The sequence below is a fragment of the Arvicanthis niloticus genome, chromosome 8, assembly GCF_011762505.2.
Source record: "Arvicanthis niloticus isolate mArvNil1 chromosome 8, mArvNil1.pat.X, whole genome shotgun sequence".
Classification (NCBI taxonomy): domain Eukaryota; kingdom Metazoa; phylum Chordata; class Mammalia; order Rodentia; family Muridae; genus Arvicanthis; species Arvicanthis niloticus.
Window position 1 is genome coordinate 75,325,192 of NC_047665.1, and position 19,461 is coordinate 75,344,652.

Sequence of the window (19,461 nt, forward strand, 5' to 3'; positions counted from 1 at the left end):
TTCAGAGCACAACAGTCAGTATATGATGTGTAAAAGACTGCACTGCTGGAAAGAATGTATAGCAGATTCAGGATGCCAAGACACAGAATTCTCATCGCAGATCTACTCCTCACCCTAGACACACTCCTATGCAGCTCATTGGCAAAATCATTTTTTATTTACTTTTAGTTGTGTGTTAAAGAGGAGTGAGCGGGCTGGAGAGATGGCTCAGGGGCTAAGAGCACCATCTGCTCTTCCAGAGGTCCTGAATTCAATTCCCAGCAACCACATGGTGGCTCACAACCATCTGTAATGGGATCTGATGCCCTCTTTTCTGGTGGTCTGAAAGACCACTATAGTGTACTCACACATAAAAAATAAATAAATAAATCTTTTTTTTTAAAAAAAAGTGTGCCACCACCATTGACTCTTACCAGCACCTTGAAGTGCTTTAAAAAAGGGGGGGGGGGATCAGGGGGAGTATGCATGTGCACATGATTTCAGGTGTCCATGGAAGCTGGAAGAGGCATCAGATACTCTGGAGTTTGGGAGAGTTGTGACACACCAACATGGGTACTGGGAACAAAACTATGGTCCTCTAGTATAATAGTATGTGCTTTTAATAGCTTAACCATCTCTCCAAGGTGTAATATCTTAAACACTCAAATCATCCTTAATTGTAGAAAACCTATATATTTCCTTGGCACAAGTGACATTTTAAATATTCAGGTTTTAAGCAACAGATGTTCTCTGCATCAGGAACAAAATGCCCATGGAAGAAAATTCAAATGCCTGACGAAGACATGTAGGTGATTCTGGAGGGGGAAAAAAAAAACCTGCTTGCAAAGGTGTAGCAGAAATGTTAGCTGTGGGTACAGGATACCCAAACAGTTCCCCATACTTATCAAGGACCACATGATGTAGACTGCTACACAGGTCCTTTACAAAGCAGCAAACAATTTAGTCCCTGGACTCCCAGTCTTCCAAAGTGCAAATGAATATCAATCAAGACCTTCAAAACTTCAGAGTGCTCTTCAAGTTTTTAATGAGTCTGTTCAATAATATTTTTATTTTCCTAGCAGAGGCTAAGCAAGATCCCTAGGAACTGGGTTAAACAAGAAATCTATAGATGTTGCTCTTTACATCACATGCAAGAAGTAACTAATCTTTTACCTCTGAATTTATACTCTATACCAAAATGAGAAAAACAACAAATCACAATACAAGACCTAGACACCTTTCTTTCACATACTCTTTTCCAAACTATAGTCACTACTTAACTATGAAATTAAAAATTACCAGATTAAGCCCCTGATAAACCACAGGCCATGCCTGTCAGAAAAACCATTCAGCTGTCCCCACATACATCTTTTCTGTCCCCACATCTTTTCTGATCCCCCAGACCCAATCCCCGAGTCTTGTCCCTAGCTGCAACCTTCTCTTACCTGTCTCCACATCTCCTGTGGGTCCCCCAGACCACACCTTCCTAACCTCTCCTCACTTGTTCCTTTGTCCCAGATCCCAACTCCAACAGGCACACCCTGCTAACCCAAGGGCAGCTCTTCCCAGGGCAACAAGTAGGCTGAAGGCAGAGCCACACCTCTCCTAAAGCTAAGACCCAACTCCCCCAGATCTCACCCGAAGCTCTGAGGCGAGAAGTCTGCCTTGGTCTCCCTTTCCTCTCTGGCCCCATCCCCAATGGATCACAAGCCCTTCTCCTCCAACCTTCCTTCCCCCAACTCATCCCACTTACAAAGGCTCCAAATGAGCAGGCATTCCCAGAGAACACACCAGGGGAACAGGCTGTGAAAACATGCACTGTACAGCTATTTCTCTGTCTGCAAACCCACAAATAAGAACAAAGGAAAAAAGACTCAGCTAACAAGATAAATCCAGAAATCAGCACCTAGACCTTTTTACACAGGCATCCCAAACCCAAATGCCAGCGCGAAACAAAATCAACAAGACGCCAGATCAGTGTCTCCACTAAAGCCCAGCTATCCTACCACAGCAGGCCCTAAATCTTCCAAAGATGAAGCACAAGAAAAAGTCCTTAAAATCAACTATGTGAAAGTGATAGAGAACCTTAAACCCAGGAAAACACACACAATTGAAGGAAATCAATAAATCCCTTAAAGAAAATACAAACATTTGAAGAAAATGAATAGAACTATTCAATACCTGAAAATGAAATTAGAAGTAATAAAAACACAAACTGAAGGAATTCTGGAAATGCAAATTTTAAGAATTCAAACAAGAACTGCAGAGGCAAGCTTCACCAACAGAACAGAAGAGAGAATCTTGGGCATTGAAGATACTACAGAAGAAATGGATACATCAATCAAAGAAACTGTTGAATCTAAAAACTCCTGACATAAAACATCCAGGAAATCTGGGACACTAAAAAGAACAAACCTAAGAATAATAGGAATAGGGAAAGGAGAGGAAACATAACTCAAAGGCCCAGAAAATGTTTTCAACAAAATCAGAAGAAATTTTTCCTAACCTAAAGATGTCAATGAAGGTACAAGAAACATTCAGAGAACAAAATAGACTGGAGCAGAAAAAAAAAGTCTTGGGCTGAAGAGATGGCTCAGAGGTTAAGACCACTGACTGTTCTTCCAAAGGTTCTGAGTTCAATTCCCGGCAACCATATGTTGGCTCATAGCCATCTATAATGAGATCTGGTGCCCTCTTTTGGCTTGCAAGCATACATGCAGGCAGAACACTGTAGAAAGAAAGAAAGAAAGAAAGAAAGAAAGAAAGAAAGAAAGAAAGAAAGAAAGAAAGAAAGAAAGAAAGAAAGAAAGGAAGAAAGAGAGAGAAAGAGAGAAAGAGAGAGAGAAAGAAAAAGAGAAAGAAAGAAAGAAAGAGAAAGAAAGAAAAAAAAAGAAGTAAATAAATAAATAGGGGGTGGTAAGATAAAAGAAAAAATCTCACCATGTAATAATCAAAACACTAAATACACAGAGCAAAGAAAGAATATTAAAAGCTGCAAGAAGAAAAAAGGCGAAGTAACAATGTAAAGGCAGACCTAAAATTAAACCTGACTTCTCAATTATACTAGACAGTTGTGCTGTAAACTCTAAGTGAACACAGATTCTAGCTCAGACTACTATACACAGCAAAGCTTCAAATAACCATAGAAGGGAAAAATAGATATTACATGATAAAGCCAAATTTAAACAATATCTATATATAAAATCAAGCTTTACACAGGGTGCTAGAAGGAAAACTCCAACCTAAGGAGGCTAAGTACACACAGGAGATAAATAATTACATTCCAGCAAAAAAGAAGGGAAACACACACCAATAACAAAAACAACCACCATCAACAACAAAATAATAAGTATCAAAAATCATTAATCACTGATATTTCTCAATGTTAGTGGTCTCAAATGAAAAGAGACACAGACTAACAAAATGAATGCAGAAGTGATTCATCCTTCTGCATTTAAGAAACACACCTTAATATCAAGGATAGACATTACTTCTGAGCAAAGGGTTTGAAAAAGATGTTCAACGCAAACAGACCTAAGAAGCAAGTGGAGTAGCCATTTTAATATCTACCAAAATATACTACAAATCAAAACTAATCAGAAGAGATAGGAGAGGACACGAAATACTCATCAAAAGAAAAATTAATTTCAATTCTTAATATCTATAACAGATATTAACAGATAGATCATTTCACCCAGATACAAGACTATACCTTCTCAGCACCTCACAGAACTCCCTCCAAAACTAACCACATACTCAAGACATAAAACACATCTCAACAGATACAAAAAATTAATTGAAATAACTCCATGTTTCCTATCAGATTAAAGCTAGGTATCAATGATAGAAACAGAAAGCTTACAAATTCATTGAAAATGAACAACTTTCTACTCAATAAAAAAATGGGTCAAGACAGAAAAAAAGAATTTTACTTTATAGAATTTAATAAAAATAAAGGCACAACATATCAACCTTACAGGATACAGTGAAAGTGGTTCTAAGAGGCAAGTTCACAGCACTAAGTGGGCTGTACAAGTCTGCACTCCCACCAGCAATGGAAGAGTGTTCTCCTTGTCATGAGCTGCCACTTATATCTCTAATCTTAGCTATTTTGTCAGGTGTAAAACAGAATCTCAAAGCAGTTTTGATTTTCATTTCCATGATGGCTAAGGATGTTGAACATTTATTTGTTTCTCATTCATTTGAAATTCCTTTATTGAGAATTTTCTGTTTAGATCTGTTCCCTATTTGGGATTGGGGGCCTAGGGCAATGGTGGCACAGAATGGTGGAAAATAAGGTAACCAATGTCTGATTTGATCTAAGACCTTAAGAAAGACTCCACACTTGACACTGCTTAGGCAACCAAGAAGGAGAGACTAGTTAGCTCAGAAGTTTAGGGTAAAACCACATACTACTACAAGGGGGGAAAAAAATCAATAACAATTCCCAATGATTCTGCTAAACTAATACTTCAGTGCCTTATCTAGTCATCATCAGAGAGGTTTGCTTCTGGCAGCAAACTGGAATAGATGCAAAGACGCACAGCCAGACATTATTTGGAGAAAGAGTCCATATTGGAGGTCTCCATCAAAGCCCTCCCCTCACAACTAAAGTAATGCTGTGGAAGAGGAGCAAAAGGCAGAATGACCATAAGAGCTACAGGGACAGGGGTAACCAGGAGAAAAAAGCCCTATGGATCAACTAAGCAAGGTGCACATGAGCAAGCACAGGGTCTACATGGGTCTGCACCAGGTCCTCTGGTGCTTTCAGCTTAGTTTTGTTTTTTTTGTTTTTTGTTTTTTTTTTTTTTTTATAAGACTCCTGACTGAAAATGAGTGGGTCTCAGACTCTTATGCCTGCTTTAGAGACTCTTCCCGTTTAGTTGCCATGTCAACTTCAATATGACCATTTTTTGCTTCATCTTGTTATATTTTATATTGTCCTGTTTAGTTATTATCTCTTAGAAGCCTGTTCTTTGGGCAGAAAGGGAGCAGATACATAAGGGAGGAGAAGTTGGGAGGAAATAGAAAAATTAGAAGGGGAAATTATAATCAGGATATAAATCAATAAAAGAAAAAAATAAAATTTAGCGGGGAAAAAAAAAAAAAAAAAGCCCAGGTTAAGGTACCTAAATACCCTCAAGTGTAACACTCATTTCCTTATCAACATAGTTCTGCCTCCCTTCCAGGATCATCTGCCACATACACACATATATAAGCAAACTGTGTTCAAACATACCTCACTAAAACACACTGTACTGAGCAATCTGCATTGGAAAGATAGCTTAACATGTAAAACTCAATAAAGAGGCAGAAAACTTCATTACTGTTTCTCCCTCTCTGAACAACTAAAGGGACACTTAGAGGAAATGGTAAGCCTCCTTTACTAGACTAAAGGGACACTTAGAGGAAATGGTAAGCCTCCTTTACTAGACTAAAGGGACACTTAGAAGAAATGGTAAGCCTCCTTTACTAGACTAAAGGGACACTTAGAAGAAATGGTAAGCCTCCTTTACTAGACTAAAGGGACACTTAGAAGAAATGGTAAGCCTCCTTTACTAGACTAAAGGGACACTTAGAAGAAATGGTAAGCCTCCTTTACTAGACTAAAGGGACACTTAGAAGAAATGGTAAGCCTCCTTTACTAGACTAAAGGGACACTTAGAAGAAATGGTAAGCCTCCTTTACTAGACTAAAGGGACACTTAGAAGAAATGGTAAGCCTCCTTTACTAGACTAAAGGGACACTTAGAAGAAATGGTAAGCCTCCTTTACTAGACTAAAGGGACACTTAGAAGAAATGGTAAGCCTCCTTTACTAGACTAAAGGGACACTTAGAAGAAATGGTAAGCCTCCTTTACTAGACTAAAGGGACACTTAGAAGAAATGGTAAGCCTCCTTTACTAGACTAAAGGGACACTTAGAAGAAATGGTAAGCCTCCTTTACTAGACTAAAGGGACACTTAGAAGAAATGGTAAGCCTCCTTTACTAGACTAAAGGGACACTTAGAAGAAATGGTAAGCCTCCTTTACTAGACTAAAGGGACACTTAGAAGAAATGGTAAGCCTCCTTTACTAGACTAAAGGGACACTTAGAAGAAATGGTAAGCCTCCTTTACTAGACTAAAGGGACACTTAGAAGAAATGGTAAGCCTCCTTTACTAGACTAAAGGGACACTTAGAAGAAATGGTAAGCCTCCTTTACTAGACTAAAGGGACACTTAGAAGAAATGGTAAGCCTCCTTTACTAGACTAAAGAGACACTTAGAAGAAATGGTAAGCCTCCTTTACTAGACTTCTGCTAGCACTGCTGTTCTAAGGCAAATGAATCACTGAATTAATTTTATAAAAGTACTCCAATTTTCAAAGGGCTCTGGTGGTACAGGCCTATAATCTCAGCACTTGGAAGGCTAAGGCCGGATACTACTACAAGTTGAAAGCTAGCCTGCGCTCATGCCAGCCTAGGCTAAGACTGAAACTCAAGCTCAAGGAATAAAGAACAAAAATAAACAAAAAAAGTCCAATTTTCTGTAACTACTAAAACAATTTTCTTTCCTTATGTAACTGGCTAGCCTGGCACTCCTGCTCCTCCTGTGTGCACCCAACAAGTGCTGAAATTATAGGCATGGATTATCATGCCTGGTATGTCACTTGTTTCTTAACCCTTCACAATGTAATAAGCTGCTTCAATCTTAAGTAAAAAATTATTGTTCTATGTCAAATTTCTCAACTAGTTTCCTTTTCTATATTTTCTACATGTGTATGTGCATGTGTTTGGAGGGGAGCTTCATGTGTGTATGTATTCATGTATGTGTAGGTGCATGTGTGTATGCTGGCTGCATGCAGAAGCCATAGATTAACTTCAGGTGGCATTCTTAGAGCACTGGTTCTCAACCTTCCTAATGCCGTGGCAGACTGCGAACTGCTGCCTTAGTGGCTATCTCTGTTTTAGAACACAGGTTCTCAACCTATGAGTCACAACGCCTTTGAAGCTCAACCAACTCTTTCACAAGAGTCACCTAAGTACACTGGAAAATACAGATATTTACATTGAGATTTATAACAGAAGCAAAAGTACAGTTATGAAGTAGCAACAAAAATAATGCTATGATTGGGAGGAATTGTATTAAAAGGTCACAGCATTAGGAGGATTAAGGACCATTATTTTAAAGGGGGTCAGTGAAGCTGGCTGGCCCCTGATCAGCTTGTACCGGCCTCCTTACCACTGATATTACAAGTATGTACCGCCATGCCCAGCTCTGTTCTGTAGGTACTGAAAATTAAACTGAGCTATCTCTATAGCCCTAAACTGCTGTCTTTCTACCAAAGAAACATGAAAAGAAGTTTGAGGGAGCTAGAAGGTACATCTCAGTGGTAGACTGTTTGCCTACTATGAGGCCCTGGGTCTCAGCACCTAATATACCCCAAATAAAATAAAAAATAAAAAATAAAAAATGGGGTTGAGCAGGGTATGGTGATCCATACCTTTAATCCCAGCAGAGGCAGGTGAATCTCTGAGTTCAAGGCTAATCTATAAAGTGCATTCCAGGGCTATTACACAGAGAAACCCTATCTCAAAAAAACAGGTGGGGGGGGGGGGGGCAAAGAACAGGTGGAACTCACATGAGTACTGTCGAAGTGATTTAAATTAGTGTCTGTATCTTCAAAGAGCACACGAATGAAGAGATTATAAAGGTACTACCAAGACACTGACTGCTGCTTCTGAAATTCTATTAAAGCTATTTCTAAATAAACAGCCTTTAAAAGCATGATATTTCCATTAGTCATAAAACTTAAAAAGCATATAGTTATTGTCATGTTACACAACTTAGAGGTGTACAAATCCATCACATATCTGAGTGAAAATTTGCTTATCTTTTACAAGTACCTAGAAATATGGAGATATCTTTTTCAAGGTAGCTTAGGGGTCAGGATCAGCAGATATTCACAATGACAATGCAACTATAAAATGGACCTATCTCTTTAATTACCACTCAAATTATGTCTACTACAAGTTATAAGGCTGCATGCACTATTTCAAGTAGAAAACTATAGTATTACCTTCTCCTTCTTTGATAATACAAATGCACCAGCCACTGTGCAACAAAAGGCCATATGATAGCAAAAGCTAATGCACCAGGGGACATCTCAAAGGGCCACCAAGATGGTCTCTGAAAAAAATAAAATACACTTGTCATTTATCTCTTAAATACCATATGGAGAAACTTAAACACATTCTTAATACATAATTCAAAAAATAAAGCAAATAACAAACCTCTACTCTGACAGATCATTCTATGCTCAGTAAGCAGACTTCTGAGACTTAAGTAAACACATCCAATTTTTTATTGTAGGAAATAAGTTCATTACAAAATAAAGTAAAACACTCTCAAGGGGGAAAAAATGGGTAAAAGCCAAAAGACCACACTCTAAATATATTTTTAGCTTCAATGCTCTAAAGGGTAGATTTCATATATATTTAATGACTTAAGTATCTCATAAAATATAAATGTCTTATAATTTATTTAAAATTCTTACCTGTGAGGAGGGCTGATTACTTGTCTGCAATGATAATCTCGCCTTAAAATACAAACAAAAAGTAAAAGGTTTGACAGAATAAAAAAAAAATGTGTAATTTTGGGTTATTTTTGTTTGTGTCTATTTTGAGAAAGGGTCTCTAACCCAGGCTGGTCCCACGACTCCCAATATAACTCAATATGAACTTGTAATCCTGCCTTCCTGTGCTGTTCCAACACACACACAAAATTTATGCAATATTGGTAATCAAACCCCAGGGTTTCATGCATGCTAGGCAAGCAAGCACTCTACCAACTAAGCTACAGCCATAGTCCTGTATAACATTCTTATAGTTCTAATTTTTTTTAAAAAAAGAAAAAGATGGTTTTCTTGTTGTCTCATTTCGTGCTACATTTAGATCACACTAAAGCCTACACTGACCACAGCTGTGGGGTTGGGGATGGATGTACAACAGGGTGGCTCATGTCTATAATCTCAGTATTAGGGAGGTGGAGGCAGGAAGGATCAGAAGCTCACAATCAGTTACACTGGGAGTTGTAGGGCCAGTGTGGTCTCTAAACCTGCGAGGTAAAAATTTTTCTTCTAATACCAAGCATCCAATCTGTAACTTCAATGTGCTGATTTTTTATTCCATTTAGTGCTGCAGATTGAAGCCAGCGCCTTGTGAAAGCTAAGACATTTAACTATATTCTCAAGCCCTCTGTAATGCTCAACTTCACACTCTAAACATTTTCTATTCATGGAAACAGCACTCGTCTTTTAGGCCAGTCTTTTCTTAAACAATATGTTCAAACCAGGTGATCTGGTTGTTAACAAAAAAATTTTAAATTTGTGTCAACTTGTGAAAATATATATTTATGTAAATTTGAATGTAAAGATGTATTTACACAAATCTCATGGAGACAGAATTTACAACCGCTCTATAGAATCAAAAACCAGAAGATAACAAGAAGATAAACTCAGCGGCTTACCTGGGAAGCAGTTAGTGTTTCCAGTTTGTGAAGTCTCTGAAGGACATTCTGCATGTCCTCCTGCAATCTGATGAGCACAAGAGCGATCTGCTCGTTGAGGCTGCCTCTGGTCCCTCGGTCTGAGCCCCAGCGTTCTCCATCACCGCCACTTCCTACTTGCCGACCCTTGGTTCCTTCACTCAAATGCGGCATTCTATGCCCTACTTTAAGAGAGTAAAGTAAGTTGTACATTTCTTTTTCAAATAGAAATAGTCTGTTATTCACTTTCCTTGCTAATCCTTGATGTGTAAATACATGTACAAAGTAAAATAAAAGCAATAAAGAAGTACACAAAATAAACCATTAGCATTAAAGAAATCACTATATAATAGGGAAATATGTACATAATTTAATAATTTAATAATATATGACCATTTTTATACAATTCATAAGGAAGATACATGCTCAGAATACATATTAAAAAAAAAAAAAAAAAAAAAAAAAACACCTCTTTACTGTGGCTAGAGAGATGGCTCAGCAGTTAAAAACACTTTCTCTTGCAAGAGGACCTGGGTTTAGTTCCCAGCACCTGCATGGTAGCATAAAACCATTTGTAATGCCAGTTCTAGAGAATCTGACCTCTGAACTCTGGGTACCAGGCATGCACATGGTGCATATATACATACAGGCAAAATATTCATACACACAAAATAAATCTTTTTTTTCAAATGTAAATGCTCATTACTGCAATTAAAACTGATTTAAACTAAAAATGCCTTAACTGTTGTTTTAAAGTATTAAAAGTATTTAAATAACAAAATTTTTCTTCTTGGTTTCAATATACTGTAAGCGCACAAAAGGGGTTTTTTTCTAGTTATAAACTGCATATTCCTTATACATATTAAAAACCTACTAAGATTGTTCTATATTACCACTTTTCATATGCACAGATTTAAAATTTGGCTTTATCCCTCATGATTATGTACTATTTAAATCATATTACAAACATTTATCTCCATCATTGACTCTTACTCCAAAAACACCCAATATAAACAACGAAGTGATTGACCTAAGCATTCTGCACAACTGACTAGAGGTTATAAATGTTTGCTAATACAAAAACCAGGTACAGTAGCACTTGGGAGGTAGATGCAGGAGAAGTTCAAGGTCATCCTGGGCTACATAAAGAGGTCAAAGCTAGCCTAGGATACATGAGACAATGGGGAGAGCTGCAAGGAGGAATAACAATTATTTTAAAACTGTGTGAGTCAGTGCACTCCTTTAATCCCAGTACTTGGGAGTCAACGGCAGGCAGATCTCTGAGTTCAAAGCCAGTCTAGTCTACGTAGAGGTCAAGGATAGCAAGGGCTGTATAGGGAGACCCTGTCTCAAAAAAATGAAAACCGATGCTGGAGAGATAGCTCAGCATTTAAAAGTACTGCTTCCTCTTTCAGAGGTCCTAAGTTCAATTCCCAGCAACCTCTTCTAGCATGTGGGTGTACATTCAGATAGAGCACTCATATACATAAAATAAATAAATCTTAAAAAAAACCTACAATTATTTTTAAAGTGTGTGTGTGTAACTATGGATGTAATGTGTGTGTGCCACGGCATATGTGAAAATCCTAGAACAACCATCAGAAATCACGTTTTCCCTCTACTGTGGGTTCCAGGGACTGAACCATCAGGTGTATGTAGCAAGCAATTTTACTGTCTCTCAGGCTTCAAAACCAAATTTTTGCTAATACAAATAAATGTTGCAATGAATGTCTTTCTACACTAATCCATCTCTAAATTTTTTGTTGACTCCTATGTTAGTTACTTTTCTGGTTGCTGAACAAAGTACCTAATCAAAGCAACTTAAGAAAGGAAAGTTTCAGCAAAGCAGTAATGGTGTGTGCCTTTAATCCCAGCATTTGGGAGGCAGAGGCAGGTGGATCTCTGTGAGTTTGAGGACAGCCTGTTCTACAGAGTTGAGTTCCAGGACAGCCAAGAAAGTCCGTCTCAAAAAAAAGAGAGAGAGAGAGAAGAAGGAGGAGGAGGAGGAGGAAGAAGAAGAGGAGGAAGAAGGGAGGGAGGGAGGGAGGGAGGGAGGGAGGGAGGGAGGGAAGAAAGGAAGAAAGGAAGAAAGGAAGGAAGGAAAAGAGAGAGAATGAGGAAGGGAGGAAAGGAGGGAGGGAAGAAGGGAGGGAGGGAGGGAGGAAGGGAGGGTGGGTGGGAGGGCTAGTTGGTTGGCTTTATCTGGGCCTGCAGTCAAGGGGAAGTCCATCATGGCAGGACTGGCATAGCAGCAGGAGCATGGGGCACAGAGAATCTGAAGTTAGGAAGCAGAGTGAGATGATCACCAGTGCTCTTCTCAGTTCCTCTTTTTTACTGAAAGTTCTGCTTGATAAATTAACCTACTAGACATGCCTCATAAGCCTGCCCAGTGGCTTTACTCCTAGGTGACTATAAATCCTATCAGGGTGACAACCAATTATTAACCATCAACCGCCTTTAGTACTGACTTACAGATTGTAATATAATACTGTTGAATGAAAGGGTTTCAGATTTGTCAAGGTTCCTCATTAGTATTGCCAAATTATTTTCAGAAGGCTGAGATGTTTATGTTGTTCCTCTTGTCCTTTATGTGTTCTCTCTTTCTCCCTCTCTCTCCCTCACTCTCCCCCCTCCTCCCCCCTCCGTGTGTGTGTGTGTGTGTGTGTGTGTGTGTGTGTGTGTAGTGTGTTCCTGGGGCTTGAGTCCTCACATGCAAGAGACAAGCACTCTACCACTGAACTACACATCCCCAGCAGAGCTAACAGTTTTTATTACTGTATACTCTTGCAAAAATAGAGTGTTACAGATCTTCCCTTAAAACAGAAGCTAAGGGTATTTCCTTCTTGCCTTTCCCCACACCCTCTTATTCAAAGGTATAAGCAGAAAAATCAAGTGTGAAAGCACACCCTATCCATTTGAGCTCTGGCAAAAAAAAAAAAAAACCATGTAAAGTCAGTGAACTAGTACAAGATGCCATCCCTGATTTCCTCTCTACTTCTATGCTTTGTGTACACACGTTTGCCCTGAATACACAGACTCTACAGATAGTTCTTTAACACTGCAGCAGTACAAAAAAATACCCATACAGCAATGCGATTTTCACCTGGAGTGTGGTATGTTATTTTAAGATCTGTCTGTCTGTCTGTCTGTCTGTCTGTCTGTCTGTCTCTGTGTGTGTGTGTGTGTGTGTGTGTGTGAGAGAGAGAGAGAGAGAGAGAGAGAGAGAGAGAGAGAGAATGTTTATGTTTGTGCAGATGTCTACAGAGCCAGAAAAGGGTGCTCAATTTCCAGAACAGGGGTTACAAGCAGTTCTGAACCCTGTGATATGGGTGCTGGGAACTGAACCCAGGTCCTCTGCAAGAGCAACAAATACTCTTCATCCCCAAGCCATCTCTCAGCCCCTGAAGTACAGGATACTGTTAAACAAGCTTTGTGTTAGATGACTTTGCCCAAGAGCAGACTGACACAGTGTTTTGAGTATACTGAAGACAGGTTATATAAATATTTAGCTTATAATACAATTCATAAGGGATATATTGGGCCATAACCTTATTATCCATACTTTGTTCAAATGCTTATTTCTCAATCCTTCTTTTCCCCTTTCTTTTCTCCATCAATGGCGAGGATGGAACTCAAGCTATAACTGAGCTATACTTCTTGTTCTACACTACAATTCTATATATTTATGTTCTATCTATCTCTCTATCTATCTATCTCTCTATCTATCTATCTATCTATCTATCTATCTCTATCTATCTATCTCTCTATCTCTCTCTCATTTATCAACAGTATCTTCATTTCTCACCAGAAATAACTACAACAAATACATTTACTTGTTTTCTCATTCGTATCTAATCTACTCCCTGATCATGTCACTATTCTCTTTTAAGTCTTTCCACATTTATTTATTTAGTGTCAGATGTGTCAGAGGGAATGCTCATGCCAAGGCATGCATTAGAGGTCGGAGGACAACTTAATGGAAGTTATATTCCCTTCAGTCCAAGGATCAAACCTAAATCTTCAAGTTAGGAGCAAGCACACTTAGCCACTGACTCTCTTCCAAGCCCACACTCCCTTGTCAGTGTGTCAGTGTTCAGTGTTCCTTCATGTTTACTAGTTGATTTGTAAGGAAAGATGAAAGATTCAGACTGACTTTTACACGGAGAACAAAAGTAGCAGCACAGTTGGAGCAGCCAGTGATTGCTCAGAAGGAAAGACAAATCCTTACAAATACTCTATAATGGACTGCCAGGGTGGCTCAGCAAGGACACTTGTTGCCTAAGCTCACGACCTGGCTTTGATTTATGGGAGCCACATGATGGAGAAGACCGACTCCTAAAAGCTGTCCTCGAAGTTCCACATGCATGCCACTGCATGTAGAGAGTATACACACACACACACACACACACACACAGACACGCACACACATTCTCTCTCTCTCTCTCTCTCTCTCTCTCTCTCTCTCTCTCTCACACACACACACACACACACAGAGAGAGAGAGAGAGAGAGAGAGAGAGAGAGAGAGAGAGAGAGAGAGAGAGAGATACAAAACGTTCTTTTAAAAAAACACTGCGCAAAAGATTTAAAAGAAATAGAGCTGAGCACTGTCATACTTGCCAGCCAGAAGCAAAAGGATCCCAAGTCCCAGGCCACGTCTGAGCCTAGACAATGAGACTACGTCAGGAGTCAATGAAGAACTACACACCTCTCCCTTTCCTGACACTGGAGAAGTCCTCGCTCTCTCCGCCTCTCTTCTCACGGTGCGGGGCTCCACTGCTACTTGTGCCATCTTCTCCTCCGTGTTTCACTTCACCTTTTCCCTTGACCGCTACCACCTGCACTTTCCCAATGCTGCCATTTCCAGGAGACTGTCGAGCATCTTCACAAAAACCAGAACTTTCCAAGTGCTGAGTAGGATCACCACCTAAGTAACACTGAAAGTGTCCATTGTTTGACATAAAGCTGTCTAAAGGCTACAAATTTAAAATGACAGTTAGAACTTAAAAACATATAAATGATAGACCAAAGTTTTCATGGTAATATAAATACTGCTTTTCTAAAAGAATCTTTTCATGTTCCTGATGACAATATTCCTTTATTTAAAAAATTCTTCAATTTATATGCGGCTTCCCACAGACAGGAAATAATAGAGATAGGAATTTCCTTTTCAAGGAAAGGGGATCTTTGTTTACCAGCTTAGTAAGGAGTCAGAAGAGATCACTGCTCCATTGTCTGTGGAGATTCATGAGAAACAACACACAGCACAGACTCCAGAGGTCAATCAAATTGGTACCTAACCCTTACTAGAGCTGAGTTGCAACTCAGGTCAGAAAAGGCTTCAACTGAGAACAAATGAGTGGTAGTACATGCCTTTAAATAACAGCACTCAGAAGCAGAAGCAGGCAGATCTCTGTTGAGTTAGAGGACAGCCTGGTCTACATGGTAAGATCCAGACCAGCCAGAGCTATAGTCAGCCACTGATGCAAAAGCAAAAAGAACCAATGAGTATAAGGTTTCATAGAGACAGAGGGCCATCGGTGTAGTAGGATGGAAGATGATTTGAAAACTTCCAACAGAATCCTACTGGTCTCAAAAGCCTGAGCACGGAGGGCAAAAGCAGGAGAGCTTTGCAGACTAGACAACTTGCTGACATACTACGATAAGTATAGGAGAGGAGACTGTAAGAGGACAGAAAAAGAAAATGGTTCACATACAGGCAAGTGAAAACTGAAGCCAGAGGTGTCTCAGAGTTCCTGTCATAGGCTAGAAACACCATGACCAAAAGCAGGTAGGGAAGGAAAGAGTTAACTTCACCATACAACTTGTAAGTTACTGAGGAAGTCAGAGTAAGAACATCAAGGCAGGAACCCATGAGGAGTGCTGCTTGCTGGCTTGCTCATCATGGCTTGCTCAGCCTGCTTTCTTCCACCATTCAGGAGCATAGGCTCAATGGTGGCTCTGTCCACAGTAATCTGGGCTCATGTACATCATTCTCAACCAAGACCCCACAAGGATTATTTTGGTGGGAACATTTTCTCAACTGAGGGTCCCCTTCCAAAAGTTACTCTAGCTTCTTCCAAGTTGACACAAAACTAGTGCCAGCATACTAGACAAAGAATAGAGTTCAGAAGAGAGAAAACACTAAGCTTATTTCTTTGACAGTTAGCCATATCATGGCTGAAACCAAAGCAGCAGTAACCAAGACAGAACTCCTGAAGATTAAATCCATGGGTCAACAGAAAAAGGTAACGGCCATGAAATGTACGCCATAGTGCACAACGGAGGCATGAGGGAGGCACAGGCAGGTGCCATCACAGGTCAAACTCAACACCAGACATGAGTACATATGGAGTTCTGAGCCAGCCAGAGCTACATAGTACAACTTTATCTTGAAGAGGGGGGAAAAGGTACAAATCACCAACTTTCATGGGTTTGTTGTTGTTGTTTTGTTTTGTTTTGTTTCAGGGGTCTTACTATGTAGCCTTGGCTGGCCTGGGCCTTTCTACGTAAACCAGGCTGACCTCAAACTTGGGGATATGACTGCCTCTGCCTCCCAACTGCTAGAATTAAAGGTGTAGGCCACCACATACAACCACAGACTATTGTTTTAATTTGTTCTTCCAGTACTGAATCTTTACAGAAATCTGAATATTTTTACTAAAAATAGTTTCTGCTTTTAAAGGCTTCATTTTTACTTTTAGTTTTGTGTATGTGTGTGTATGTAAACATCTTGTATGTAGATTTGTGTGGAGGTTTTTCAAGTAAGAGTACTGCCCTTGAAGGCCAGAAGAGAGCATCAGATCCCCTGCAGCTGGGTTCATAGGCAATTGTGAGCTGCCTTGACATGGATGCTAGGACCAGAACTTGGATCTTAACTGCTGAACCAGCTCCCCAGCCCTTGAACAAAAAGTTTTCATTGACTGGAGTATAGTCAGTTTGAAGAATTTATGTCTGAAGATCATTCAATTTTCTTCACTAATCAATGTTTTAGCAGGAACAGTAGCATACACAGTTTGTATAAGAGGATCTCTTATGTGGAAGGATGACCTGTTAATAAAAAGCTGATGGCAGGAAACAGAAGGTGGGAGTTCCGGTAGAGAGAGATTAGAACTCCGGAAGTTAGAGAGGCGAGAAACTTTGTCCAGACTCAGAAGAAATGGACAAATGAAACTGAGGAGAGGTAACTAGCCATGTGGCAGACACAAACTAGAATAATCAAACAGGTTATATAAGTTATGAGCTCGTCAGAGAAGGAGTCAAAGCTTATGGCCTAGGCATTTATTCATAAATAATTAAGTTTCAGCGTCGTTGTAGAAAAGCTCATGGCTACACAGTTTACTCTTTACATCTCCATTATTTACATGCCATAAAATATTTATAAAATACACATATGGTAAATTATAATAGAATTCTATATTATTTTATTATTCTACCATTTATATTAACATTCTGATTCTAATGTAGTATTCTAATAAAATTATGTGGTATATTTTTTCTTGTGTGTGTGTGTGTGTGTGTGTGTGTGTGTAAAAGCACACGTATCAGTGTGTGCATGTACTCCCATGTGTACACGCGCAGAGACCAGACAGTATCTAGTAGCTGACTCTATCACTGCCGCACTCCACATTATTCCCTTGATACAGGGTCTCTCACTGAACCTAGAGCTGACAGCAGAAAATCCCAGGGACCATCCTCTCTCTACTCCCACCAGTACTAAAGTGGAGCAGGCACACAGAGCCACTAGTGGCTTTTGTTTTCCCTTTTAAGACAAAGTTTTACAATATAGACCTGGCTAGACTAAGCTCACAGAAATCTGCCTGCCTCTGCTTCCTGAGTTCTGGGATTAAAGCTGTACACCACCATGCTGGCCTCTACACACGGCTTTTGAATAGACGCTGAGAATTCAAACTTAGGTCCTCACATACTTGTGTAACAAGTGCTCTTACACACTGAGCCATCTCCCAGCCTTATTATATATTTTAACTTACACACACACACAACTATAAATGTTTAAGCATTTTAAGGTTTTTTTAGTCATGTATGTATGAGTGTATGAGAGTGTGTGTGTGTGTGTATGTGTGTGATGTGAGAGAAAGAGAGTGTGTGTGTGTCTGTGCATGTGTTGTGTATGTACTCCATGTGTTCATGGCTGTTATTTTAGCATTTAGAGTGCCACAGTCCCACATGTGGTGGTTAAGCGACCACAAATTCAGGTGCCTTCCCTTGCTTTCCACTAAACAGGGTCTTTCATCCTTCATGAGGACATAAGCAGTCTAGCTGGCCTGTGACCTTCCAGGGATTCTCCTGTCAGCACATCCCATCTCACTACTGAAGTGCAAAGATTACAAACACCCTCCAGCTTTGTGTAAGGTCTGAGGCTCTCGAGTCTGCAGCTTGTAGCAAGCACTTTGCCCTGCAGCAGGCATGTTTCCAAAGCAATGAAGAGGCAGGCACATTAGAGTTATGCATTAAAAGGTTTTTTGCCTTTGCTAATTTTTGTTATCACACAAAGTAACAGATTTTATTATGGCATTTCTGTGCATGAATGTCATACCATATTCTGTGCGCTAGAAATACCACTCTAAAGATTTGTCAATAGGAAAATGTCATCTTTACCTCTTCTTGTCCAAATTGCTCCATAGAATCACAGTATACTTCACTATCTGAATCACTTGTCAAATGATGTATTCCTGAAGCATCTTCGCTGGGATCTTCATTTGTATCTAAATATGAATAAATAAATGTCCAGACAGTGTAACTATACTCTAAGACAAGAAAAATACATTTTCATTCTATTTTTCACAATTCAGCAGTCCTATATTATACTCATTCTGGGAGAGAAATCTGTCTACCAGGATGGTCTCAAATCCACAAGGTTCCTACCTCAGCTTCTCAAGTGCTCAAGTGACAGGTATTCCACTACGCCTGGTCAGGATTTTTTTTTTTAAATAAGCTTCCAAAACTTTATATCTACATAACTGAACAAATGTCAGCTAGATTCAGGCAGTTAAGGCAGGAGAATGATCAGCAGTTCTAGGCCACCAGGTCTACAGAGCTTGGACCTAATAAAATACACCATGGCTCAGAGACCAGGGGAGCTGGCGGCCAAGCCTGCCAACCTGAATTCACTCCCCAGAACTCACATGGTGGAAACTCAAGTTGTCCTTTCTGACCTCCACAGACCCTCCACAGACTTACCATGATACACAAACCACACACTATGAACAAAATAAAAAAGAAACAAAGAAAATGCCCTGAGTCTAATTCACCGTGCTTCAAAGTAACTAACCCTTACAGCATTAACAAACCCTAAGAAGACATTAATAAATACGACATTTTTAAGTTCTAAATGATTCCTAAGCATTCTAGAACTATTAGAATGTTTTAACTGTCGGAAAAAGATTAGAGGGGGCACTTGAGGACAATACCTTGGTGAACACAGACAGCAGTGTTTGCTGTCCGCTGCAAGCTCTGTTCTCCAGGCTTCTCATCTTCACTGTTTCTGGTACTCCGGGAAGAATCGGTATGAATGTCACTGTGTATATCCTGAGCAAAGCTATCTTTATAGCCATTGGTAACAATGATTTCCAAATTCTTATCTGTTGATTTCTTCATCATTTTCTTATCTTGTATGAAAACAAATAAAAAGGAGATGTACAAAAGTACCTAGTAGCCAGGCCTAATGACTTAGCCTTTAATCCCAGCACTCGAGGGGCAGAAGTAGGTGGACTCTGAATTCAGAGCCAGCATGGTCTACATAGAAAGAAAAAAATTTTTTTTCTATAATCACTTCTATAATTCCCAAACTACCACAATCCTCTGAATGGCTTCCTATCTGGATAGGAAAAATGTTCCTTGTAAATGGAACTGCTAAATACCAACGCTCACTCAAACTTCGTCTTAACTTTTCAAACTGTTCCCACTCACCATAACTCTTCAAAAATCCTTTAAAAA

The 19,461-nt window shown here is 39.5% G+C and overlaps 1 protein-coding gene across 10 annotated transcripts in view; it reads right to left on the reverse strand.

Annotated features, from left to right (window-relative positions):
- The window catches only part of Acbd5 (acyl-CoA binding domain containing 5), a 37,417-nt gene that overhangs the window by 2,759 nt on the left and 15,197 nt on the right, over positions 1-19,461 (reverse strand). For 3 of the 10 annotated variants that reach the window (XM_034510305.2, XM_034510298.2, XM_076939659.1), the window contains 6 exons: positions 18,936-19,133; positions 18,124-18,230; positions 14,213-14,441; positions 9,488-9,687; positions 8,517-8,558; positions 8,040-8,149 (listed from right to left, as the gene is read on the reverse strand). In XM_034510305.2, the coding sequence (XP_034366196.1) occupies positions 8,040-8,149; positions 8,517-8,558; positions 9,488-9,687; positions 14,213-14,441; positions 18,124-18,230; positions 18,936-19,133 (886 nt within the window). Of the gene's footprint in view, positions 1-8,039; positions 8,150-8,516; positions 8,559-9,487; positions 9,691-14,212; positions 14,481-18,123; positions 18,231-18,935; positions 19,134-19,461 lie in introns of all 10 variants that reach the window. The other 7 variants (XM_034510299.2, XM_034510297.2, XM_076939658.1 and 4 more) reach the window with 3 other exon arrangements.